The sequence below is a fragment of the Macaca thibetana genome, chromosome 1 (genome assembly GCF_024542745.1).
Source record: "Macaca thibetana thibetana isolate TM-01 chromosome 1, ASM2454274v1, whole genome shotgun sequence".
In the NCBI taxonomy this organism is placed as follows: Eukaryota; Metazoa; Chordata; class Mammalia; order Primates; family Cercopithecidae; genus Macaca; species Macaca thibetana.
Window position 1 is genome coordinate 179,276,314 of NC_065578.1, and position 27,487 is coordinate 179,303,800.

At 39.5% G+C, this 27,487-nt stretch overlaps 2 protein-coding genes across 3 annotated transcripts in view; both read left to right on the forward strand.

Moving 5' to 3' along the window:
- Positions 1–27,487, forward strand: part of ARPC5 (actin related protein 2/3 complex subunit 5) — a 1,051,210-nt gene that overhangs the window by 691,021 nt on the left and 332,702 nt on the right. The gene's annotated exons all lie outside the window — the stretch shown is intronic.
- Positions 1–27,487, forward strand: part of COLGALT2 (collagen beta(1-O)galactosyltransferase 2) — a 104,072-nt gene that overhangs the window by 51,970 nt on the left and 24,615 nt on the right. For both annotated transcript variants that reach the window (XR_007720629.1, XM_050765899.1), the window contains exons 2-6: positions 8,330–8,440; positions 11,743–11,860; positions 13,217–13,351; positions 17,232–17,436; positions 22,967–23,086. Coding sequence is in view for 1 of the 2 variants with exons in the window: in XM_050765899.1 (XP_050621856.1) it covers positions 8,330–8,440; positions 11,743–11,860; positions 13,217–13,351; positions 17,232–17,436; positions 22,967–23,086 (689 nt within the window). In the remaining variant the exon portion in view is untranslated. The remainder of the gene's footprint in view (positions 1–8,329; positions 8,441–11,742; positions 11,861–13,216; positions 13,352–17,231; positions 17,437–22,966; positions 23,087–27,487) is intronic.

Consider the following 27,487-nt stretch of genomic DNA (forward strand, 5'->3'; position numbering starts at 1 on the left):
TCTAGTACCCACCATTTGCATGACTTGAGCAAGTCATAACCTCTCATCCTCAGCCTTCTTTTCTATAACGGGGGAAATAAAGATAATGAGTAATTTAGTTAATCATAAGGCTAAAAATGGATTTGTATGTGACATAATGTTGACAAGAAAAATATATCTCAGAATCATGAGTATCAACAATAGCTCAATTATAATATGCTTAATTAAGTTTATTAATTTTATTAAAAGATGATAATGGGCTTTTGAATTGACTGTTAACTGGTCATTCAGCAAATTTTACCATCAGGAAAAATTTAGGTATGCTGTTTAGGGATGAAATTGATTGGTTGCTTGAATTTCTAGAAGCAAATATTTATTTTTTACATCACACATACCCAGACTTCAGGTGTGTTGTGTCTATGATTGTTTCTGGGATGAAATGAGACATACTGAGGAGGGATGATGAGGCAGTATAAACATTAATTTTGCTGGTGAGGAGGTTTTCATAAGAAGTGAGTTTTTCTGATATCTTAGTTCATTGTGAAGAATTGCAACTAATTGACTTGGTATGAATAGGATCTAGGGAAAGGCTTTTTGTGGGAGGAATCCCCAGGCCCCCAATCCATATTCATGCCTTAACCATATCCATATCTAGTTTCCACCCACAAGAAGGGTTCCGGATCTTTAGACAGAACTCTACCCGGTAACCAAGAAGCAAGAATCAATTGGCATATTTTGCTGAGTAGCTGAGCATGTCTCTGCCTTTGGCACGTCTGTTGCTGGGGAGGCGTTCCTTGAGACTGGACACAGAGGTGGTGGGACTCGATAATATGACCTCTCTTGAAAATGAATTACAGTAGTTGCTTTCATTAGTGGAATTTTATTTTTAGGTGGAGCTCTTTATTTTCTACACAAATGAGTCTTCTTTGCTGGATGAAAACAAGAAGCATCTGAGACGGTAGTTCAGTGTTTGAAGTCTTGAATTGGAAAATGTACCTTTGCCAACTCACTAGTCATGGTGAGGATTGTCCAGGTGGTGACTCACTTTGTTGTTCATTCCATTGCCATTCCCTTGAGCCTCTGGGGAAAGTATTTTGTGGGTTCTCAGGCACCAAGATCAATAGATCAGTCGCTGTCCAGTGTTGCCATCCTGCTGCTCCACCAGTCGCAGACCTCTTCTATAGTGACAGAGGTCTAGACTTTCCGGGGTGTGACAGGGAAGCTGAGGACATTCCCTGAGTCTCAGTACAGATGGAAGTGATCAGAAGTACCATGTCCTGGCTGGGCGCGGCAGCTCATGCCTGTAATCCCAGCACTTTGGGAGGTTGAGGAGGTGGATCACCAGAGGTCAGGAGTTCGAGACCAGCCTGACCAACATGGTGAAACCCCGTCTCTACTAAAAACACAACATTAGCTGGGCATGGTGGCACATGCCTCTAATCCCAGCTACTTGGAAGGCTGAGGCAGGATTATCACTTGAATCCGGGAGGCGGAGGTTGCATTGAGCTGAGATTGTGCCACTGCACTCCAGCCTGGGCAAAAAGAGTGAAACTTCATCTCAAAAAAATAAATAAATAAATAAATAAATAAAATAAAATAAAATAAAATAAAATAAAACAAGGGAGTACTGTGTCCTCAATTTCTGTATCCCACCTGCTGAGAGATCCAGTCTGCATCTTTAATATGATTCCAGTGGCCCCATGCTTACCAATATGAATTTAGCCCTAACAACCTCAGTAGGACTTGTGGTCAAAATAAATGAGTCAGTTCTAATTATTTCTAGTTGGCGCTGAGTCTCAAGAGGCAAGACTTAGAAATGAAAACTAACTTCTGGAACAAGGAGAAATGTCAGTGTTTTTAGACATTGCCAGATAAATCTCAATATTTTTTTTTCCACAGCCAAGCATCCTGCAAGGATCCTTCCAAGCTGTCTCATCCTGCAGACATGTTGACTTCTTGGCCTGCTCTTTGTGCTCCCTTCCATGTAGTGGTGACAATGCACCTGTTGACCTGGGAGCATCATCAGTTAAGGGGATCCCTACACATGTTGTGATCACACCTCCAATACGTGTTTCCCTTAGTCCCAATTCAATTTTGAATTCAAGACTCATGGGCCTTTACTAACTTGCACAGCTGGAGAAGAGGAAGAAGGGGAAATAGGAACTAAAAGCAGAATCAGAGGGAAAGCAGACGGGCAGCACTAGGGTGAGAGGTGGCCAGTGTGGATGTGGCACCTGTTTCTACCAGCGCTCCCTTTTCAAGTATTAGCTCCAAAGAAAGCAAGCCAGGACTCATGGACAGAGAGGAAGCCAACTGTGAGCACTGAAGCTGTCTCAGGGCCACAGCTCCCCTAAAAGTGGAAGGGAGAGACCTTGGGGCTGGCCGGTACCAGGGCTCCTTAGAGGTAAAGGAAAGTTATTGTCCCAACGTGACCTTCAAAGAAAATTAAAAACAGCTCAAGAGCTGAGCTCTCCTTGCTTTTTTGTTGTTGTTGTTTTTCTTTTGAGACAGTCTCGCTTTCTCACCTAGACTGGAGTGCAGTGGCATGATCTCAGCTCACTGCAATCTCTGCCTCCGGGGTTCAAGCAGTTTTCCTGCCTCAGCTTCCCAAGTAGCTGGGACTACAGGCACACACCATCACGCCTGGCTAATTTTTGTATTTTTAGTAGAGACGGGGTTTCACCATGTTGGCTGGGCTGGCCTTGAACTCCTGACCTCAGATGATCCATCTCAGCCTCCCAAAGTGCTGGGATTACAGGCGTGAGCCACTGCACCCAGCCTCTCCTTGCTGTCTTATCCTGAGTCAGAGAGACCCAGGGAAGAGAGAGTGAGTGGAGGTGTTGATTTAGGTGTGAATCCACTCTAGTTGGAGAATGGAGGCAGACTGAGCTGTGTGAGCCTCCCGGAAACATGGTCACCCAGCCAGCCCATGTTTGTATTTTTCCAGTTTGATTACTGACTGTCAATTACTTGCAGATCACCTCTCCAGATGTCCAGCTGTCCTTGCACATCATTTGTTTTCTTCAAGTAATTCGTTAGTGATGTCTGCAATTTTTCCGGGTGCCTTTTCTGGTCTGATTGGGAGGAGGATGACAGATTCGAGGCAGTACTCATTTTCCACAGGAACCGCAAGAAGCCTTCAGACTGAGAGAGGGGCCACTGTGCCTCAGCTCCTCCTGAGGGGCCTCACACATTCTGGGTTCTCAGCTTCCTAGCTTCATGGAAAAATCCACCTCAGCCGCAGAGGTTTTTGTGTCTAGCTGCTTGTGGAGTGCTGCAGCAGGACAAGCACCGCGGTGTTGTTGCCTTGTGCTACAGGGCTCTGAAAATAGAACCGTTAGCACCAGCCTCGGGTTTCCTCCAGAGAGCTTGCATCTGAGCCTTTGGTATCTCTCTCTCTCCAACCCTCTGAATAGCCCAGGGCCTGTAATGCTTTCATTATTATGCATTCAAATGGAAAGATACTTCTGTCAGAGCGATTACAAGGCAGCAGTTAGGAGTGTCTGCCTGGATTTCTTCATTTTTGCCTTTTTTTGACAGTGGGGAGGAGGAGCAGGGAAACTCAGTCTTCAGTGGGGCTGCGAGGCTTCCTCGGTGGGCTGGTGTGGCCAGGGCCTCTTCCTCCTCTGGGAGTGAGTGTAGGAGAGATTGGCCCTGCACTTCAAAGACCAGGATGGATGCACCTGTCTCCAACCACAACTGGAGGACATGTTCATTTCCTCAGAAGCCTGAGAACAAAGAGAATCTTAATTCAGGGAAGTAAGAGTACAGACAATTTTTTAACTCAGTAAAGAGAATATTTGAAATCTGTGCATCTGTTTTTAATTAGACATCTTTACCTCTGCATACTTCTAAGGCAGCTAATTTCTAAGGATGTTCATCAGGAGTGGATGCTTGGGCAGGTTTTGGAGTTGTTTAATCTGTACACCAGGAAAATGCATTTCGTACAATAAGACCAACTCTGTCAAAAGGATTAGGAAATGGGAATGCATTGATGTAGAGAAGGCAAAGAGAATTTAAGAAGTCCTGTGTAATGAAGAAACAACAACCAGGGAAAGAAGTAGATGATGTATAAATTACCTAGACTATTTCTTTAAGAGATGGGGTCTCGCTATGTTGCCCAGGCTGGAGTGCAGTGACTATTCACAGGCACAGTTGTACTCACTGCAGCCTGGAGCTCCTGGGCTCAAGTGATCCTCCTACCTCAGCCTCTCAGGTAGCTAGGACTAAGGGTGTGTGCTACTGCACCTGGCAAATTCTCCTACACCATTTATAAATAATTTAAGAATAATGTAGAATTCTCATAACTTTTGGCTAACACTGTGATGAGGAATTTTTGTTTCGTTTAGTTTTAACTTACTCCTCTTCATAATGTTTTGAGTGAAGAATAAGGTGCTTTATGGTAAATTCCGAGTTTCAGGAATTGCTCTCTGCATGCTTCCTGTTACAAGACCAGTGGTAGGATTCTCATTGTGCTCTTCATGGCCACCTGTTACCCTGGATGTTGGTAGCTTGTGACCATGAGTCAAAATGGACGTGACTTTTGCTGACTTTGCACTTTTTGGCACAATCACAAACTCGGTGGAGCCTTTGGCCTTCTTCCACGTTGCTTTCTGGGCCACTTTCCCACCTCTGTGAGTTGCTAAGGGCTCCTCCTACCCCATCTTGGTCCTAAGGTGCTCACCTCGCATCCCTCAAAACTGTCAGCTTCACACATCACCTCTCTCCCTCTCCAGGCCATGGAATGTCCAGGTGGACCTGTGGGTCTTTCTCCCTCCTAGACCTTGCCGTGAAGAGAGGAGCTGGTTCTCATCTAATTTCAAGAAGACACTTGAAAGTAGATCAAGTTGGCCATTGGTGTCATCTCTAGTTATTGGATAATGTTTTTAATTAGCCTAGTTTTAGTTTAAGTATCTATTTTACAAAATAATATTTTCAAATACTAGTTATGTACCTCTATGTCCCATTTTTCTATACTCTATGACTTAAGTTACATAGTTTTAAGTTACTTGGTATTTTACAGAAATGTATTCCCTATCTAAATAGAGTTCCACCGTGCATTGCTTAACAATGTATTTTTCTCTCTTGAACATTTCTGAACATTACCTCTCTTAAATGTTATTTTTTTAGGAGATAAAGAAATTTGAATATATTTAGAGGCAATTTAAAATCAAGTAAAAACTACAATGGTTCATTTTAATGAAAAGCACTGTTTTTTATATGTATGCTTTATTTATTTATTATATTTATAGAGACAGAATCTCACTCTATCACCCAGGCTGGAGTGCAGTGGACCGAACTCGGCTCACTGCAACCTCCACCTCCCAGGTTCAAGTGATTCTCCTGCCTCAGCCTCCCGAGTAGCTGGGACTAATAGGCACGTGCCACCATACCCAGCTAATTTTTTGGTTTTCTTTAGTAGGGACGGGTTTCACCATGTAGATCAGGCTGGTCTCAAACTCCTGACCTCAAATGATCTGCCCACCTTGGCCTCCCAAAGTGCTGCAATTACGGGCATGAACCACTGCACTCGCCCTTTATTTATATTATCTTTCAATTTATTTTAAATCGTCCTACAAATCGCAGTGGAAGTAATGATGCAATAAAAACTAAATTATTTCATGTGTACCTCTGATCATTTTTCAAACCCGTATTATATGTATATATATTTTTGGTGAAACTTTATTTATTTTTAAATTTCCAATTTCATTTTAGATACAGGGAGTATATGTGCATGTTTGTTACATGGGAATGTTACATAATACCCTTATCATACACTAAATTTCTATATTTTCTGTTCTGTGCCGCTGGGCTCCCTGTGTCATTTATCCCTGTGTCATTACCACACAGTTTTAATTGTAGTGGCTTGTTTTTTTAGTATCTGCTTGAATTTTATTCTGTGTGGTTATTAAAAACCAGGAATAGGTGTGGAATTTTGTTAAAGACTTTTTACACATTTACAGAGATAATCATGATTTTTCTCCAGGTCCATTAACATAGTGAATTATGTCAATGAAATTCCTTCATATTAAACATTCTTAGACCATGCTATATTTTCTTAATAAGATGTTGGACTCTGTTTGTTAATACTTTATTTAAGATTTTTGCAGCATATGCATTAAAGGATATTGGCCTATAGTTTTGTGTGTGTGTGTAAATCTTCATAAGGTTTAGACATCAATATTATACTTGCAATATTAGAACAACTTAGAATTTTCATTTTTTTCCCTACACTCTGGATAACAAGCTGTAGAGCATTGGAAGTATCTACTGTAGGATTTGGTAGAATTCCCTTGTAAAAACACATGAGCCTAGTTGGGTTTTTTTCCTCCTTACTGTCTTCATGGAAGTTATTCATTTAAGCTTTATATCTCTTCAGGAGTTAATTTTGCTAACATGCATTTTTTTAGAAAATCTTCTATTATATTTAGTTTTCAAAGTTATTTATCATCGAGTTGTACAAAGTAGTTGATTACACATTTTTAAAATTTTTCTTTCAAATCAATCATATTGTTTCCCATCCTTACCATTTCTTACTGTTTTATATTTGTTTGTCTTAGGTAGATTAACTAGGGCTTGTCTTTTATTGATTTTTCTCAAAGAAGTAGCATTTTAGTTTGTTTCTACTCTTTTCCTGTTTTATATCTCACAACTTTCTACCCTTATGTTTATTAATTTCTTTATATATGTTTACTTTGTTGCTTTTCTCCTAGCTTTTTGAGTAGAAATTTAACGCATTTATTTTTATTTATTTAAGCATATAAAACTGAATTTTTCTCTAATTACTGCTTTAATTGTATCCCAAAATTCTGGTATGTAGTGTTTTCACTATTAATTTTTGGAAGTTCTGAAATTGTCTTGTATTTATTTTTTAAAAAAGGACTTTGTAAGAGTTTTTAGTGGATTTAGGGGGTTTTATTTTATTATCAACTTCTATGTATATGTCATTTAGATCAGAGAATGTTGTTTATATAATTTCAATTTTATGGAGGCTTTCTTTGGGATGTAATTGTTGGTCAGTACTAGTAGATGTTCCATGTGCACTTGAGAAGTCTCTATTAGTGCGTTGTATAGATCCTATATATACTTACTTTTTCCCCATTTGTACCATCTTTAACTGAAAGTGGTATGTTAATATCTCTTATCGTTATTTCTGTTTTTCTTTACAGTTTCTATACTTTCTACTATATTAGGGGTCAGCAAATTATAGCCTACAGACCAGCTGCCTGTTTTTATAAATAAAGTTTTGTTGGAACACAGCAATGCTCATTCATTTACATATTGTTTATGGCTGATGTATCACTACAATGGCAGAGTTAAGTAGTAGTTGCAGATAGTATATAGCCTGTAAACCTAAAATGTTTACCATCTATTTCTTGAAAGAAAGTTTGCCAACTCCTGTAATATATGAAAGTGCATAGAAATTCACACTTGGTATATTTTGATGTGAATGGCCTCCTTTAGTATTATAAAGTCTCTTTCTTTGTCATCTTAATGCTCTTTGTCCTGAATTCTACCTTGTTTGTTGTCAGGATTACAACTCCTGCTTTTTTCTCTTTTTCTGTTTTTCATTTCATTATCTCTTCATTTATAGGTGTTCTGAATAACTGTTTTACATGTGTTGGGTTTTGCTTTGTGATACAATTTGAAAATACTTTTTTAATAAATGAGTTAAGCCCCTTTACAAGCGGATTCATTTGTTAAACTTTCAAGGTAGAACAGGCACAAGTTTTGTATACATTATTTAAAGACTTTTGAAAATGCTCTATTTTGTAAATGTGATGATAAAGTTAATCCAAAATAGATAATTGAAGATACCTTAATTTTTGAGTTTTATATTAAGAATTATTATTGTAGCTTCACAATGATTAAAGCAGCACTGACTAGATATTTTGTTGTGGTCAGAAATTGACTTGAAATGAAGATAAAGCAGAATTATTGCTCAAATTGAGGGTCATTGTTAGTGAAGTTAAAAAGCAGAGTTTACATTCCGGGTAACTGAAAATTAAAACATATAGAAAAATTTCCAAGAAGATTCATTAATTGACTCTCAGTTAATTCATTTTATCCTTGGTGTTTTCATGTGTTTATTTATTAATGCAACTATTTACACGTTCTCCAATTGGTTGAGCCCTGTTTAAGCATCTAACGACACAAAGATGATTTTAAGCAGTGTCTCTCACTTTAGAAATTTATTGTCTAGTTTGGACTATGAGGGAATTATTTTCACATATACAATTTTTTTTTCCAGGAGTAGCCATTCTTCTTTCAGTTAGTTTGGTGTCTTTGGGATTTCCCTCTCTTTCTGTGGATGATATAGTTAAACTATATTGTGCTTTCTCTCATGCAGGGCAGCCACCGATCACAATGTGGATAATACAACAGAAATACTCAGGGAGTGGCTGAAAAATGTACAGAGACTCTATCACTATGTCGAGTGGAGGCCTATGGATGAACCGGAGTGAGTAGCAAGAGCAAAATTTGTAAACTCATTATTTACCCTTCCTCTTTAACTAGCTCTCTAGGGCTTCCAGGTTTGGAGGCACATGTGCTTTTCATTGTCTTTCATTTCTGCACCTATGTGAGTTCTGAATATCTGCGATTTCTCCCTTTTAGAGATCTTCACAGTACTCTCTTCCTGTTTACTTCCACAGCTGCCAGTCAAGTTCAGGTTTTCATTACTTCATAAATAAATTGACATGACAGTGTATATTTTTAAATATTGATATTATTTATTCATATTTTAAACATAAACTTTTATATTTGAAGGATCATAGTGAAAATGTGTATACTTTCTACATATACCTTGCTTTTTTCAACTTATATCTTGGTAATCATTCTATAGCAATAGTTAAGGAGCTAATTTTCTTTTTTTCTTTTTTCTGCATAATCATTGTTGTGTGTGCATTTACCATAATTATTTAATCGATCTCCTACTGATGCTCATTTAGGTTATTTCCTATCTTAACCATAGAAATTCCTTCTTTCTTTCTTTTCCTTCTTTTCTCTTCTTTCCTTCCTTCCTTCCTTCTTTCTTCCTTCTTTCTTTCTTTCTTTTTCTTTCTTTCTTTCTTTCTTTCTTTTCTTTCTTTCTTTTTTCTTTCTTTCTTTCTTTCTCTCTCTCTCTCTCTCTCTCTCTCTCTCTCTTTCTTTCTTTCTTTCTTTCTTTCTTTCTCTCTGTCTCTCTTTCTTTATCTCTTGACAGGGTCTCACTCTATCACCCTAGCTGGAATGCAGTGGCATGATCATAGCTCCACTGTAACCTCGTACTCCTGGGCTCAGGCAGTACTCCTCAGTCAGCCTCTTGGGTAGCTAGGACCACAACCATGCACCACTGTGCCTGGCTAATTTTGTTTTTATTTTTTGTAGAGACATGATCTCACTGTGTTGTCCAGGCTGTTCTTGAACTCCTGGCCTCAAGCGATCCTCCCACCTTGGCCTTCCAAAGTGCTGGGATTATAGGTGTGAGCCATTGTGCTTGGTTACCATAGCAATTTCTTTTTCTTTTTCTTTCTTTTTTTTAGATGGAGTCTCGCTCTGTCACCCAGGATGGAGTGCAGAGTCGCGATCTTGGCTCATTGCAACCTCCGCCTCCTGGGTTCAAACGATTCTCCTGCCTCAGCCTCCTGAGTAGCTGGGACTACAGGTGTGCGCCACCACGCCTGGCTAATTTTTCATATTTTGAGTAGAGAGGGGTTTTCACCATGTTAGCCAGGATGGTGTTGATCTCCTGACCCCGTGATCTGCCTGCCTTGACCTCCCAAAGTGCTGGGATTACAGGCATGAGCCACCGCACCTGGCCACCATAGCAATTTCTTAATTGCTTCTATCTCGAAGTCATCCTACGTACCATACAGTCAAATCAATCTACCTCAGATACAAATGAAATGGTTTCATTTCTTTACTAAAAATACTTTACTTACTCTTTAGGACCTGAACAAAGTTCAAACACCTAAGACTTATATTTTTAAAATCCATGAATTTAGCACCAAAAGAAAATGTGCTTTATCCAGAACGTTCCTTTTATTTCCAAACCCCACACTGTTGCTTGTGCAGGTCCTGGAAGACCCTTTCCTTCTTTATAACTAACTCTTACCTTAAATCACGCCTACTATAGAAACCTATTCTTAATCATTCAGTTATAAATATCTACCTTTGTCTCAAATTGTATTGCTTATATTCTATGTCATCCTTTTTGGCACAATGATATACGTAACTAACATCGTTAATTAACTATGCAATTAGTGTATTTTTTTTTCTAAATAAATTGTAAGTTCTTTGGCAGGGGCTAGAATATATAAACACTTTATATTCCCCCTATCCCCTCAGAGCCATATTCTTGGCAGGCACTAAATTAATACTAAATTAATACTGGTTGGATGAACAAATAAGAACAAGAATAAATGTGTTTAAAACTTACTATTATAAATGTTCCCAAAGCTACTACAATTTTACCTTCACCAATTGTAGAAATAGAATGAAGGAGTTGCCTGAATTTCTTCCCCAGATAAATCATTTATTGAAAGTCGAATTTGTATTATAGTAATAGTAAATGCTATTCCAGAACAAGTTTCTGTTCTTCTAGTCTCTCCATATGTAAGAATTCTTATAAATATTTATATTATAAAATAAATATATACAATATAATATAATATGTACCTATTTATTTCTCAAATTCAAGCAAAATTTAACAGTGAAGTCTGAACACCGTAAAAGATTGTAAACACTCGTTTAGAGTGCCTTATAATGGAGTTTGGCCTAATAAAAATGGCATAGAAATATTTTGTGTCCCTTCTTTGCATCTTGGTGATGTTCTCTGCAGCCAGGTTTTGACTAAATCTATTATATGCCAAGGTCAGTGTGAAAAAATATTAGAGCAGGCATTTTTTGGGGGGAATATATTTAGAAAAATGAGAATTCCATTGATTTTCATTGAAACAATAATTGGGGAAGACATTCCAGAGAATTCCTGTGCTGTATATAGTTTTATTAACCTTGTTTGTAGAGTTACAGTCTCATTGTTTTTGCAGTTTTTTGTTCACTAAAACAAATGTACTGCCAGTGCAGCTATGAGATCTTGAAGTGGTGGCCAGTTTTGGGTTACTGCAACAGTATCAATGTCCGTGCCAGTTGGGTGCCTTCAGAAGGGTTTTGGAGTGTGCTCCAACCCACTTGCCTGTGTGGCCATGGAGGAGGCTTGGCCTGGCTGTTTTGTGAATCTTGATAGAGATTCCATGACCTCACTTTATCTAAGACAGATCAATGTGTTAGACTGTGTGGAATCATTTGTGGAGACACCAACAAGTAAATTAAACCTTTGTTTTTCCTGGGAAACTCATGTTTTACACTGCATACTCTCTAAATTTATTTGATGTTGGGATGTATAAAAATTGTCTAGGAACATGAGCTTTTTGCTTGGATTCAAATCTTGATTGTGCCCCATTGTGTAACATTGGATGAATGACCTAACTGCTCTACCCCAATATCCTCACCTATGAAATGCGGAGAACAGTAGTACTCACCTCAAAGGGCTCTCATGAGAACCCATTGAAATATTTCATGTAAAGATTATTGTTTACAGTGAGCAGTGAGTTACTTGATTCTCATTGCTCCAGTTTCCTCATCTGTAATATAGAGATGATTGTAATAATAGTATCTACTTCCCGTGGTTGATAGAAGATTGAATGAATACATATAAACATTTAGGACAGAGCCTGGTACATGTAGCTACTCAATAATGATGAGCTATCATTATTATTTTAGGTCTTACCCTGATGAAATTGGACCAAAGCACTGGCCAAGCTCCCGGTTTGCCCATGTGATGAAACTACGACAGGCAGCCCTTCGAACTGCGAGGGAAAAATGGTCAGACTACATTCTGGTAAAAACAGATGTTTGATTTCTTGACAGCTGTCATCTTGAATGTATCCAAATCAGTCATCCAAAAACTAGAACCATGGAAGCAATCAAAACAACCTTTGGCTTAGGCAGTGCCTCCCCGACTTTTTAAGAAAGGAACAAGGAAATTTTTGGCAGTTTAATATTGGGCTACCTGGACTTCATCTTCAGGCCCACATGCATTTTCGAGGGTAGGCGAAGAAGCGCCTGAATTTTTTGGTCTCTGTCATGCAACAGGCATAAGAACTCTGCATATTTCTAGTTCATGGGAAATGCTGTAGGTAAAACAATGTAAGTTGTTCTTATAACTTTTTGGAAGAATTTGGGGATATGAAAAGTAATTATCTAAAAAAATAATTGAACCGAACAGCTCTGAATCGGTTCCCTTTTGCTCCTGAATGATCTGGGAAGTAGCATCTGTTACTTGGCTTCCTGGTTGCTCCCAGTGATGCTCTCTTTGAGAACTTATGTCCATCCCCAGTCCCTCCACCACAGTGAAAATCTGCCCAATAATGTGTCATGCACACTTGTGACACAAATCCTTTCATGGAAGTTTTCAAATTGTACTGACAATATTTAACGTTGTGTAGCTGTTTAAATGCCATTGAAGTGTACAAATGCTAAATCACAAAATTTTGGGTAAATAGATGGACTATCATAAAAATGAAGACTTCTGATTTTTTAATTGTGATAAAACCTACAAAATGTAAAATCTGTCAGTTTATCCCTTTTTCAGTGTACAGTTCAGTATGATTATTTCTTTTATATGTTAAAATCTGTTGTTATACTGTCTCTGTAAATAAATCACCGTTAACATGGACTTCTAAGAATAGGAAATAGTTTCACTGGTTAGCATGAGTTGATATAATGTACTTAAACAAAAATTCTACTTACAACATTAAAATACACTGATAGATCTGTTTTGAGCTACTCTGGCATTACTATAGAAAAGCTAAGTAGGTATGCCCATCTATACCTAGACTGGGCAGTCAATAAGTGTTTTTGAATGAACCTTTAATGGCTTGGGAACCATTAATATCTTGTGCCTAAAACACTAGCCAAAGTGTAGGATGGGTCCTGGTTGAGGCTGTGCCCAGTGTAGCAGCACCGATTTATTGCTTAGTGCCTTATGCAGAGCCCAACGTAGGAAAGTTAGACTAAATGTATTTTGACTGAATGAAAGTCACCTAGCTGCAATGGGTTTCAATAAGGAGGACATAGATAACTAGTTCCATATGTCATGAGCAAGTTTCTGGGATCCTTCAGAAGGGCTGGGTTATTCTCAAACTCATTACTGAAAAGTACCTTTTCACCTAACATTATCCTTTTCTTTTCCTAGTTCATAGATGTTGACAATTTCCTGACTAATCCACAGACCCTCAATCTACTGATTGCAGAAAACAAAACTATTGTGGCCCCCATGCTGGAGTCTCGGGGCCTGTATTCTAATTTCTGGTGCGGAATCACCCCTAAGGCAAGTCTTTTGCTTAAATGAATTAAGGCTACTAGTTTTAACAAGGCAATACCGGGTCAATGTAGTCCCATTCACCTTTCTCCTGTTTACTCCCTTGAAACATGCATGTCATTGTGTTCCCAGAGCAAGCATGTTTCAGGAAGGGCAGTAAATCTAGGTCCAATGCTACCACCCAGTTGAGCCCTTCTGTATTAATTAATTATTGAAGAAAATAGTCTAAAGAGCTTAGCCTTAGAAACTTCAAATTAGCCAATAAAGCATGCTGGAATTTGTACTTTCCCCCCACCCAATTCAGGAATTACTATTTTTAATTAATTCTTTTTGTCATTACAAAACTAACATAAGAACACTATAGAAAAACTTAGAAATTAAAAAAAGTTTAAAAGAAAACCAACAAAACATGTTAAATCCCCATCACTGTGACAACATCATAGATAGAAACTTGCACGTTTTTAATAACTGTATTATCATCAAGTGGCTATATTCCAATTTACTTAACCTTTATCTTGGTTTGAAAAACATTTAAATTATTCACAACTTTTAACTATCATGACCATCATGATTAATATAATTTTTCAGCATTTAAGATTATATCCTTAGGATAGCTTTTCAGAAGTGGAATTACCGAGACAAAGACTATAAATATTTCAATGACCTTTGATGTATGTTGCCAAATTTATTTCCAAAGAGTTCTAATAATGAAAACTACCATATTAGGTTATTTTTATGAAATTCAAGTTAAAAAAGGTTTGAATTTTTATTATTTCTTTTCTTCATAGTAAAATCTTCAAGGTCTAGAGGTCTGTTTTAGTGAATGCTCATGGCTGGTTGTATTTTTTATTCTTTAATTAAAGAATTAGAGAGATAAATTCAACTGATTAATATAATATATATCAATGTAGGATAAAAATGTGCTAAACAAAATGAGGTATATTGGCCAGGAGCGGTGGCTCACGCCTGTAATCTCAACACTTTGGGAAGCTGAGGAGGCACAATTACTTGAGCCCAGGAATTCGAGACCAACATGGGCAACATGGCGAAACCTCATCTCTACAACAAATGAAAAAATTAACCAGGTGTGGTGTTGTGCACACCTATAGTTCTAGCTATTCGGGAGGCTGAGCAGGGAGGATTGCTTGAGCCCAAGAAGTTGAGGTTGCAGTGAGCTATGATCACACCACTGCATTGCAGCCTAAGCGACTGAGACCCTGTCTCAAAAAAACGGAGAGTATGTTCGATGTATTCTCATGGCCAAAGGGCTAAAGTTTGAGTGTCCTCTTTATATTTGGTTTTGTTTTGGATGAGAAATAAGGCCAGTAGTGTGCTGACAAATGTTTAATAACTGGCTTTTTGTGGGAAAAACCCTAGTTGATAGCATTTGCCAATTTTTATGGTTTAAATGCTCCCACCATGCAAACAACTTAAATGTTGTTAAGCTAAGGGAAAGGTTAAGTAAACTGCAGTATCGCCACTTGATGATATAGCTATTAAAAATATGCAAAACTGCCACCTGAGGTGTCATTAGAGTGTTGGGGATTAACACGATTTTTGTTTTTATGGATTCCAAGCTATCAACATGTCAACTGGTTTGCAAAATTTCTGAAAATTTAACAATATGTGGTCTGGTATACCACTGGATGAAACATTCCTCTTTTGTTGTAATTATTTCTTCTAGTTGTAAGAGATTTTGAATGTGTGCTATTTTCTATGTCTCTTTTGGGAAGGTAATATGTTCATATTTCTAAAGGCCATTCACTTTCTCACTTCCTTGGGAGAAAACATTATATTGGTTTAAATTCATACACTTTCAGTGTTTCACATGGCAGAGTCACTTGAGGGTTGCTTTTAATGAGTTGTGCTTTGACACCAGCAACAAGGGTGGGTTATCCTAGTGGCCACAGCCTACAAATTTGTATTATCTCCTTATTTGCTTTCAGGCTTAAAAGCAAATAGGAGAAATGTGCTCACTTATTTTGTACAGTAAAATTAAATTCTGAGCAACTTAGGGACAATTATTATTTTCCTCCATTTATTTTTGGCTTTCTACCATCCCAGTTAGTCTCTACTAGAGCAGGATTGGAAAAGGCCAGTGACTTCATAACCTCAAGTAAGAGCCTGGTTCCCAGAGTCTTTAAACGCATTCAAAATAAAATGACCTTGATGTTGTCTGGCCAGTGAACAGGAATTATTACCAACAAGATTCAATTTATATGGAAAAAGAAACACATTCATCATCTCTGCCTCTTTGCAGGAGGCATATTTATTCTCTCTCACTTTCCCTGCTTCCTTCCTTCTCACCCCCACCCCAAGGATATTCTGTGATTCATCATCATCATGGATTTTCCAAGCTTCTCATTCTGGGAATATTGTTCCTAAGTAATCTAGAACTTTATATTTGACACAAGTACTTAGGCAGCCTTTTTAAAAACCCAAGTTCCCTTTATCCCTTGGAAGACTGCTCATAAACTGAAGTATTAGGAGAAACCATAGAGGATGTTAAATGATCCTTAAGTTAAAGGCTAATAAAAAATTATAGTAATAATAATACTTCATATAATGAATTGCAGTTTCCAAAATAGGTTCATAGACCTTATCACATGTGATTCATTCTGCAGCTCTTTGAGATTGACAGAGCAGCTATTATCCCGTTTTTCAGGATAAAAAGCTCAGGCTCAAAGAGGGTAGCCATGGGCTAAGATCAAACAGCTAGAAGGTGATTAAGATGACTCTGAGACTCACATCTTCTAAGTCCTCATTTGTGATCCTCCTTCCTTATCATGGGGTCAGCATTAGGGTTAGCTAAGCTAGGACACTCTTCTAGAACTTGAAGGGAATGTCAGAGAAGTAGATGAGGCTGTAGCGCCTTATGTGTGGATGCTGAATGACAACAGGAAATGTGACCATAAAGTGATGCAACTGATTAATGACCACATAAGAACTTCTGCACCCAGAGTGCCGTGCCCTTCAGAGTGCTGGCCTTGCAAAACTTCACACTCATCCCAGTGAGCTGCCATCACCTAGAACGTTTTCCAAAATGCCTGGCAAAGCTTCCACAAGTATGTTTCGTAAGCATGTTTTGTTGAGATATATCTTCATCTTTTCTGGAAATGACTTGAGCTTTGGAATAAGGAAACTGGTTGTCCCGTGTGCTTGTGCAGAAGGAAGTTTCAGAAGTTGAATCCCCAAAACTGTGGAGCAGCTGCAGCTTCACCAGTATATTGACTAAGTAACTGCATTGAAAGAAGACCCTCATTTGTATATCTTAGTAATGCATGTTTAATTACAAATATTAACCATAGTGCAATGTCATTTTAATAGGAGCCAATATTTGTTGATACATTCTTGGTGCTGGGCAGTACACTCAACACTATTCAGGTTCTACCTTACTTAAATTTTACAGCTAACCCCGTGGAGTAGATAGTGCCATCATCCCTGTTTTGGAGATGAGGAAATAAGTGCAGCAAGGTTGAGTCACTTGCCCCATACCCACAGACAATAAGTAGCTGAGGTGGGATTTGAACTCAGGGAGTCTGACACTGGAACCTGTGCTCTTAACTGCTCTGTCACTTCTTAATACTCATGCTTCATATTTCATCATGTCAACATAAAATACACTTTTATGAAATTATTAAATCAAGAGATATGTTGAAATCAAAGTGATTTCTTATATCAAGACCCTTTTAGTATTATTTTATATGTAGATAGCATTTCCTGTGCTCACCTGGAAATTCATAGGCCATGATAAGAGGAATGAAGGTGGCTTTGTTTGGGAGCTTGTATTTAGCTGGTGACGACTTGAAAGGAATCAGTCTAGCAAATGACTGAGAAGGATGAAGACTTCAGGTCAGAAAACACAACCCACCTATTTGCTCTTTTACAGGGCTTCTATAAGAGGACCCCAGACTACGTTCAGATTAGAGAATGGAAGAGGTCAGGCTGCTTCCCCGTCCCCATGGTCCACTCCACCTTCCTAATTGACCTCAGGAAGGAGGCCTCGGACAAGCTGACTTTCTACCCCCCACACCAGGACTACACCTGGACCTTTGATGACATCATTGTCTTTGCCTTCTCCAGCAGGCAAGCAGGTACTGTTTGTCTTTGGTTGTAGTACCACCATGGAGACACAGCAAAATGACCAGCTCCTTTGTTTTGTGCATCTTATTTTTAAAAATACCCTCATATTTCGGGTAGTGAGAGGCAATAAATTGTCTGCAGTAACCTTACCAGCACCCTCTATGTTGCTGTCCCTGGGAGCACCAATTACCAAGAGCCAGGGCTGGCCTCTATCCAGGAACCCACTCTGTTTTGGGTTGGAGGGACTGGTGGTGATGTTAGGAGTTATGGGAAGGTGATTGGTTCTCTATGGTGCTACTGCATTGCAATTGTTTATCACAGAAGTCCATTTATTAATTAGGAAACTGTCACAGAGGCCTAAAACAACACTGGCAAAGATCCCAGACTTCAAAAATGGAAGTTTATTTCTTCTTGAAGAAGTCTGAGTTGCTATAGTGGCTTTGTTCCACAAAGTGTTCAGAGTCCCAGGCTTCTCACTCTCCACGAGGTACTGCCCTTAATTGTGGAGTCCCAGGTGTCTCACCACCACGGATGCGTTTCAGCCAGCAAAGCAGAAACAGCAGGGAGAACTCTCCCTGTCCCTTGAAGGGTGCAATCCAGAAGTTGAATGCAGCACTTCCATGCAAATCCCGTTAGCCAGAGCTTAGTCACAGGACAATACCTCACTGTAAGGGAGGCTCAGAATGTCATCTTTATTCTCTGCATGCATGCACTGCAATTTTCACACTCCAGAAGAAGGAAAGAACAGATAAAGAGGCACCAAACGGTCTTGGCCTCAGTCCCTGTGGAAGGAGAGGCAAAGCGAGACTGAAGTCTTTTATGAACCACTGGGAAAGCATTTCTAGTGAGGCCTGTAGATTTTTGAGAAAGACAAGTCAACAGGAAGGAAAGTTATTTTTCTCATTTCACCCTGCACTTGCTTCAGGAGGACACAATTCACAAGAGCAGTTCAACAGCAGGACACATGGCATCTAACAGAGCAAAGCTTTATTAGGATAATTCAGACTTTCCTGACAGAAGTTGGGTCCCATTATTAATGTGCCAGAAATGTGTCACTTAACTACTAGCACAAATAGGTTATAAACCAAGAAGATGGTGAATAAACTCAGTGTGGCCATTAACTGAGGGTGGAAAACATGGTGCAAAGATCTTCAGGCAGCTGAGAAAGTAGCTGGCAGATGAGAATGTTAATACAAATTCAAGCTACAGTTCACACATCAGATTCTCCTTAAAGCCATAGGTGTCCCATTCATCAGTTGTAGATTTGCTGAGAATGAGAATATTTGGTAGTAATGGATCAGGCTGATTTCCCCCTTGGCTGCTAGAGCAATTTAGACCCTTTGGCCAGGTGCAGGCATTTTGTAGCCCTTGTGTTTAGGCAAAAGCAATCTTCATATGATTGGAAGTTTTTTGCAAAGATTCCTATGTCAATGTTAATGGAACCTGCTTTTTTCATCTGGTCTGTGATTTGCTCTGACTTCCCCAGGATAGGAAACAAAGACAGAGCCATCTGAGTCCTTGAGTGCCAATCTCTTTCCTTCAGAGGCTGAAGTTAAGATGTTCCAAGAAAGTGAGATATTAACAATTACACGAATGGCACTGCCTAACAGAGTCCTCCTTTATAGTCACTGAACAAAGCGTTATTATGACCCCATGCACTAAATTATGATGATACATTGTATGAAACCAATACCTAGATACTGGGGTGGGAAAAAGTGATTCAGGTTAAGCAGGAATTTTTCAGCTCTGCCCTGTGCTTCGCCTGTTCACCAGGACTTTGTGTGCTGTTGGTCAGATTTTGCAAAGGCTTTTTTAGAACACTGAAAGCAGGTAGACACCCACAGTTGTTTGGTGACTCATTTGGGAAGAGGAGAAATAGAAAAGGAAAGAGAGAGATGAACTCCCAAGTGTTTCCTTCTGTTCCTGGCACTGTGTTAGTTGAGAGTTAAGATTTTTATGTGTGAAAACACAACTAGGCCGGGCGCGGTGGCTCACGCCTGTAATCCCAGCACTTTGGGAGGCCGAGGCGGGCGGATCACAAGGTCAGGAGATTGAGACCACGGTGAAATCCCGTCTCTACTAAAAATACAAAAAATTAGCCGGGCGCGGTTGTGGGCGCCTGTAGTCCCAGCTACTCGGGAGGCTGAGGCAGGAGAATGGCGTGAACCCGGGGCGCCACTGCACTCCAGCCTGGGCGACAGAGCGAGACTCCGTCTCAAAAAAAAAAAAAAAAAAAAAAAAAAAGAAAACACAACTAATAGTCATGAAGCAGTGAAAGCTAAGGGCCAGACTGGCAGTTCAGACCATGAACAGGGCAGGAGTCAAGGCAGGAAAGATTCAGTCATTTTGGGGAAATGAAAGGTATTTCTTGACAACTGTGGATTTTAAGGTAATATTGTACTTATCTCTAAGTATTTTCCAGAGAAACGTGAATGAGCCTGGGAGTCATGTGCAGCCCGGAGCATGTCTCTAGGCTCTTCTTCCTTAGTTTTAAAGCAAAGCACCTTCCCTCTTTCTTCATGAAATATAATTGGTATTCTTTTGTTCTCACTCTTCTGAAGCTCCCTAGCTGTGTATCATCTATGTCCCAGGCAGGACCATCCAACCACAAACCTCAGTCCTAAATCTTTCACCCCAGACTCTAGCCATTGCGCCGTGTGGGTGATGAGTGAGGGGCAATCCAAGTGTGCTGGTGAGCGGGGCTTGGCCACCCAGCTAGCCCAAGAAGAGAGCACATATGGTCACAGGTGAGTCTCTGTGACTGTAATGAGTCCAGGGTCAAGAGTTCACTTCCCATTGTGGCCCATGATCTGGTTTCTGTATTATGGCCACAGGAAACATCCCGGCGCCAGTCAGTCATCTTCCAAATGTCTGATGTGAGTCAAAAGAGGCAAGTGATATGGGCAATAGGCAGACAGATCCTGGACACCACTGGTAGTGGTCACATTTGTCCCCATGTGGAGGGATGGCAATCCCCTAGTGACTAATGGTCTTGGAACTGAGTTTCCAATTACCCGGTGGGTAGAAAGCACTTGGCATTGGCTCTTTAGGGACAAAGATTTGGCACTAATGACCTACTATGTGACCTTGGACAAGTGACAGCCTGAGTCTGATTTTTCATCACCAAAGATAGGGATAATTTTATCAATCTGCAATGTTAAGTTACTATGTGAGTACAAGAAAATGTTTTATATGTTTAAAAGAAAAACAAAGTCCTTCAAAATGTAGTGTAATTCACTTTTCTTTTTCAAAAGAAAAATTGTCTTCCCCAGAAGCAGCTTTCACTGGGAGTGCAGACTCTTTCATAGACTTTATCTAATTATTAATACATTTTCTTTTATCAAACTGCCCGTGCACATGGTTGAAAGTATTCTTATAGTTCCCCATGGTTTATTAAGAAAAGAACAGTCCCTTGCACATCACCCTGCATCATTTCTGTCCTCCAGAAGGCAACCACTGTTATCTCTTTTAAGTGATCATTTTAGTATAATATTTACATCCATGTTAAAGAATATGCATACATTGCTACTTCTTGATTTTCTGGCTTCACCATAGGCATTATATATTGACTCTCCACTGTGGACAGTGAGGAGTTAGCTCTCTTTCTGCCTTTTGCCCTCTGCATGCAAACACATTCTTCTCAACACCCTGTTCTCCCAATGTCATTTCAAACAGATTGATGGTCAGTGTTCTTGTTGTAATCATGCAAGCTTAACTCTGAGCTTGGTCATTTATAGGCTATGATTAGTTTTCCTTTGCCATTAATTTTCTTTGGAGGCAATTCCTTTAATAATTACCATTTTTTGCTTAGTTTTATTATTACTAGTATGATCCAAAACTAATCACTAATCACCTCAAACTCCTCTCAGAATGTTCAGATTTGTCAGATGTCCTTTTTTGCATGTTTGTGAAGATGTCTGTCCTGGAGCCTTCTAATATATTCTAATCCGAGTGGTGCTGCAGCTATCGACCTAAGACTTATTTCTCTTCTCTTATACACTGACTCTTCTGTTCGTGTTGTTTATAATCTTTCTTGCTGGTTATAATCGTCCTCCTCTTCTTCCTCCTCCTCCTCTTCCTTCCTTTCCTCCTCATCCTTCTCCCACATCATCCAGTAACTTTCTGAAAAAGTATGATGGCAAGTAAATATATTATGGTCTTGCATGTCTAAAAATGCCTTCCTTGTACCCTCACACTTGATGGATAGTTTGGATATGTATCATATCATTTTTTTATGGAAGCCTCAGAAAGTTAATTGGTAAAATGGTTTGCCTAATTAGGGTGGAGATGCAACTTTAATATCTTTTTCCTTCCACTTCCTGAATTCATCATGACTTTACAAGAAGGTGTACTTTGAAGCTCCCCAGAAGCATTCATGTGGGCAAATAGCAGAGCTAATGAGTTTGCTCGGTGAAGGCAAGAGAAGGGACAGTGCTTGGTAGACCAACCTTGATTCAAGCCAGATTCCATAAAAGCAGGGAATAAAAGTTATTTGATTTTCTCCTTCCTCTCTGTTAATTCCATGAGACAGCTTCACCTGATTTGACAGATGATGTAGCCGACCGGAGGAAATTTCATCTGCACAAAATAGAGGAGTCCCTATGCAGAAAATTCTCTCTCCAGAAGACAGTGATGATTATCACAATTAACAAATCAGAGGCTTGGATACATGGACCAGAGGCTTGGATACATGGCAGACTCATCCTTTTCACTAAGCAGTCTCTTCATTGATGAGGAGTGTCAATTGCTGACCAATGATCTGTATAAGACCATCCTGATTCCTATATTTCTAGCTGTCTGGTTAAACACAGATGCCTTATAACTGTGCAAGTTATCAGGTGGGGCTATGAAGACTAATTTGAATATGAGAAGGGTATTGCATGTTTCTGGTATTGTCACACTACAGGTTCTTAAAAGGACATTCTGAAATGCAGACTCTTTTGTCTCTATATGAACTGATTTTGGAAGTTTCATATCTGTTGGTTGGCTCCAAATCCATGCCTGCTAAGGGAAGCAATAAAACCAAGGAAAATCTTGGAGAATTTTAAATTTCCTTTGCTTTTTTCGTTTTTTGTTCTATGTATGCCTAGATTTAGCTTTAATAATCTGTCAGCGTTAGAGAATTTTCCTGTTTGCTTTCATATCAGATGTGGATTTCATTCCTCATTTTCTCGTTATTTCCTGTAGGTGGATTACAGTGTTCCATTCTGCTCTCCGGAATGGGAATTCCTTGCCTCCCTTTTGATCCTTTCATGCCTTTTGTGTTCATTCCAGGCCACGAGTTTGGGTTTTTCTTCAGAGAGAAAAAATCAATTTCCTCTGGGTTGAAGAATAGCCCAGTGTTTTTATTAGTCCCCAATGCTGTGTTTTACTTTTTGAATAAAGGAGCATTTTTAAGGTCTATAGACATACCTGAAACAACCACTTATGTAATTGCAACGTCAAACTCAGCATCAGACACAGTTCAGATTCCTTCTCCTCACTTGTCACTCAGCAGTGTGTTTTCTGATCGTTGGCTTTGTCCCTCTCTCGGATCCTCAGGCATCCAGATGTACCTCTGCAACAGAGAGCACTATGGCTACCTGCCCATCCCCCTGAAGTCCCATCAGACACTGCAGGAAGACATCGAGAACCTCATCCATGTGCAGATTGAAGCAATGAGTGAGTGACCCAGGAGCGGGGGGGATGGCTGTCGTTCCATTGCCACAGTGACCGTACCAGCCACTTCCCTTCTCTTCCAGGATTGGAATCTCACAGCCGTCAGTCTCCTCTGGCTGAATACATAGTTATTCATTTGTTCATTGTTTCCTCAACTTTTCCTATGGGAAATATGAATATGACAAGGTCTTTGCCTTCTGGGAGCTTCCCATCCTGGAAGAGAGCTGGGTACACAAGTCAATACTTTCCAAAGGATCTGATAAGTGCTATAACAGTGTTTTGTGGTGTGGACTTAAACCCTAACTTGGCTGCTTTCTAATTATATAACTTTGAGTAAATAATATCCTTAGTTGTAAAATGGAAATAATGAAAACTTTCAGGGTTTTTGGGCAGATTCATCATGATATATGTAAAATGTCTAATACAGCCACAGTAATTATGATTTCAACTTAACAATAGCTCGTGATGTAACAGATACCACTGTTACATCATAAAGTGCTAAGCACTTTTTGTACATTGTTTCATTAATCCTTGCAACAACTCAATGAAGGGGTTTTATTATGCCCATATTAAAGATTAAAAATAATGAGATGTTGCCTTAAGTAACTTGCCCTAGAGCATTCTGCTAAACAAATGACAGATTGGGATTTGAACCCATCTTGCTATCTCCAAAGTTCATGTCCTTAAACACTATTGTTATTGCCTCTGGGTCTGGCATGATGCATGAATTGCTGTGCTCAGTCATCAGTAGCTATGCTTTTTATTATATGTGATGTACAATGGTAGCTAAAAGAGAAAGTAACCAATCCACCTAACCTAGGGGAAGATGTTGAAATGGCTTCCCAAAGTGGGGACTATTTTCTATTATTCATCAGTAGAGCATAGGAGGTATATATGTGGGCAGTGGAGGTCGTTAGGGAGGAACAGCAGAAACTGAGGCTAGAAAGTGGGCAGGGGCCCCGCCAAGAAGCTCTGATGTATAAGAAGGTATTTGGGTTTTAGCTGAAAGGATGGGCACTCTCAAAAAGATTTTAGCACAGAAATGTCAGGTTGAATTTGGATTTAGAAAGGTCACTCTAGTGGTTAGAAAAGTGTAGGTGGAGCATGCATGGGATGCATGGGCAGTGGCTGCTGGTCTCAGACCAGAGGTGAAGAGACCACTTTGGACATTTCACGGCTACTGGGCAAAAGGTGGTGAAGACCTGACCTAGAGCAGTAGCAGTGGGAATGGAGAGGAAGGAACAGAAGCTTAGGACATAGTCTTGAAAGGACACAGCCAAGAGTTAATTGTAGTTGGATGAGCAAAAGGGAGGCATAGAGAAAACTCCTAAGTTCTGTCTTCAGTGTCTGGGGATGATTTTAGGAACTTTAAATGGAATAGGGCATGTAGAATAAAGGAGAGGTTTGAAAAGAGACCATGGCCGGCGTGGTGGCTCATGCCTGTAATCCCAGCACTTTGGGAGGCCGAGGCAGGTGGATCACCTGAGGTCAGGAGTTCGAAATCAGCCTGGCCAACATGGTGAAACCTGTCTCTACTAAAAATACAAAAATAAGCCGGGCATGGTGGTGCATGTCTGTAGTTCCAGTTACTCAGGAGGTTGAGGCAGGAGAATTGCTTGAACCCAGGAGGCGGAGGTTGCAGTGAGCCAAGATTGCGCCATTGCACTCCAGCCTGAGTGACAGAGTGAGACTCCATCTCAAAAAAAAAAGAAAGAAAAGAAAAGAGAAACCATGAGTTTATTTTTAGATTCATTGAGTTATCTATGAGTATCTGTTTCCCACTCCCTTGCTACTACACTATAAATTCCTTTTTCATCATGTTAGTCTCAGGACCTAGCACATTGTCTGTCACCTGGTAGATGCCTAGTAAATATTTGTTATATGACTGAATGACTGATGATAAAATGATGGAATAAGAAGCTGGTTCACTGTGACAGTATTTCTTGAACCAGCCCTCAGTAATCTCCTTTGTGAATTTCTTTAATACATACTTTTTCTGCCGCTTTCCCTATGTTCTAGGCCCTAAAGGATATGGATGGCATCTTATTGCTTTGAATCCCAAGCACTTAGCACAGTGCATGGCATGTAGTTGTTACGAAAAAATATCTGCTGAATGCATGAACAAATAAACAAATGAATGAATGAAAACTGTATTGACAAGAGCACTGAAACCAAAGCCAGAATAATGGGCTTGAACTTAGACACTGTCACGTATGAAGAGAGAATCAGATTTCAGGACTTTCGTTTCTTCATCTATAGAGTGATTTTGCAATGTTGAGAGAAGCAAACAAAAGAATATATCAACTCTATAAAATCATGAGGTGCTGCTATTATTATGACTCCTTTTAGCTCTCGATAAAGTGCTGTCCCTTATTATCCCTGTTTCATGGCTCTTGGTCTTGACTCCCAAGTAGGGAGAGTCTCTCTGAGCTCAGAGAGCGGCCAGCCAGACCTTATGTTCTCTTGTTTTCTTCCACAGGGCTGAGAGTGTAAGTTCTCAGTACATAGAAATACACATGTCATCAATAAAGATTTTAATGATTGCAAATTACAAATATGCACACTACCATGCTAGCCAGGTAGAGTTCATTTGAGAAGAACCTGTAAATTATAACTTTCATCATTGATCTTCCAACGCATGCCACCTCTAGTGCTAAGCACTTTACATATCACATTTTATTTTATTCTTATACTTACCTCCTTTTCTGAACTTTAAAAATATAGAGCATAATCGGAATAAGAAAATGTTGGAAAAATCAAATTTTGAAGGGTATAATGCAGAAATATGGCCTAGAGGTCCATGTAAGATTAATAAAAAGTTGGCAATGACAAAATCCTGTCAGTCAAGTATCCTTCTCTAGTAAAAGATTAACTAGTTGTTAAAACTACTTTGCATAGTGCCTGGAACCCAATGAGCAGCAAATAAATGGCTGCTAATAGTGTTGTTAGACTGCACTGATTGAAGAATAGGAATGGGGTGTCCAATATTTTGACTTCCCTGAACCACATTGGAAGAAGAAAGATTGTCTTGGGCCACACATAAAATATACTAACACAACAATAGCTGATGAGCTAAAAAAAAAAAAAAAAAAAAAAAAAAAAATCACAAAAAGAATCACAGAGTGTTTTAAGAAAGTTTGCAAATTTGTATTGGGTCACATTCAGAGCAATCCTGGGCCACATGTGGCCGGCAGGCCACGGTTAAACAAGCTTGCATTAATACATGCATTTTATTCATGAGCAAACATAGAATGCCTGTAATGTATGTGTCTTCTATGAAGGTACTGGGGATTCAAAACATTTTATGATCAATTCTCTGTTTTCAGGTACTTGTGATTTAATAGGAGAAACAGACAGACGTTTAAAAAAAAAAAAAACACTCACAATGCAGTATAGCATTTTGAGAAAGGAGAAAATATCAAAGAAATAGGAATTTGGGATAGAGAGAGATTGCTATGGCCTGTGTGATCCAGGAGAGCCTCAAGTCCTAATGGTTCTTAAGCTAAGCTTGGGTAGAAGTGTAAAATTTAAACAAAAGGAGTGGTATGGTAAGGACTCTACAGGCAGAGGAAACAGACCAAGAAAAGACAAAGTATTCTCACTCTGAAGGAGAGCTGACTTAAAACAGCAGGCAGAAATAAAGTTTGAGAGGGTGGGGTGGCTTCATTGTTGTGGTCCTTGAATGCTCAGATCAAGAAGAATGGCCATCTTAAGGAACCAGTGAAGGTGTTAGAAGAGATAATCAGGCTGTAAGGATTTATTCAACACATACTGTACCCTGCAGATTGTTCAAGATGCTGGTATATAGCAGTGAACAAAACAGGCAGAAACCCTGCCATCAGGGAGCTTATATTCTAACACAGAGAGTTAGACAACAGACAAAATATCCGGGAAGCAGCCACATGAATATTTGGGTGAAGAATGTCCCAAGTACAAAGAATAGCACATGTGAAGACTGTTAGACAGGAAAAGCTTGGGGGTGTTCCAGGGACAAAAGGCCAGCGTGATTGGGGTATAAAGAATGAGTTGGGTCAAGGGAGATGGAGTAATGGGAGAAGAAATGTCCAGATCCCACCGAACATTCTGGCCATGGTAAGGAATTTAGATTTTACTCCAAGAGTAATGGGAATCCCTGGAAGACGGGGGGTTGGCCTGATGTGACTTGTGCATTTAGAAGGATCATTTGGGCTGTGGTGAGGATACCAGAGTGTAGGGGACCAGTACACTCTGGTGAGACATGATGGTGATTGGGATGTGAACGATAGCAAGGAGGTGATGAGAAACAGACAAATTGAGGATATATTTTGGTGGTGGAGCCAATAGGACATACAGAGACCTGAATGTAGTCCATGACGGAAAGAAAGGAATCAAGAATGAGTCCAGGATTTTAGCCTGATATGCCAT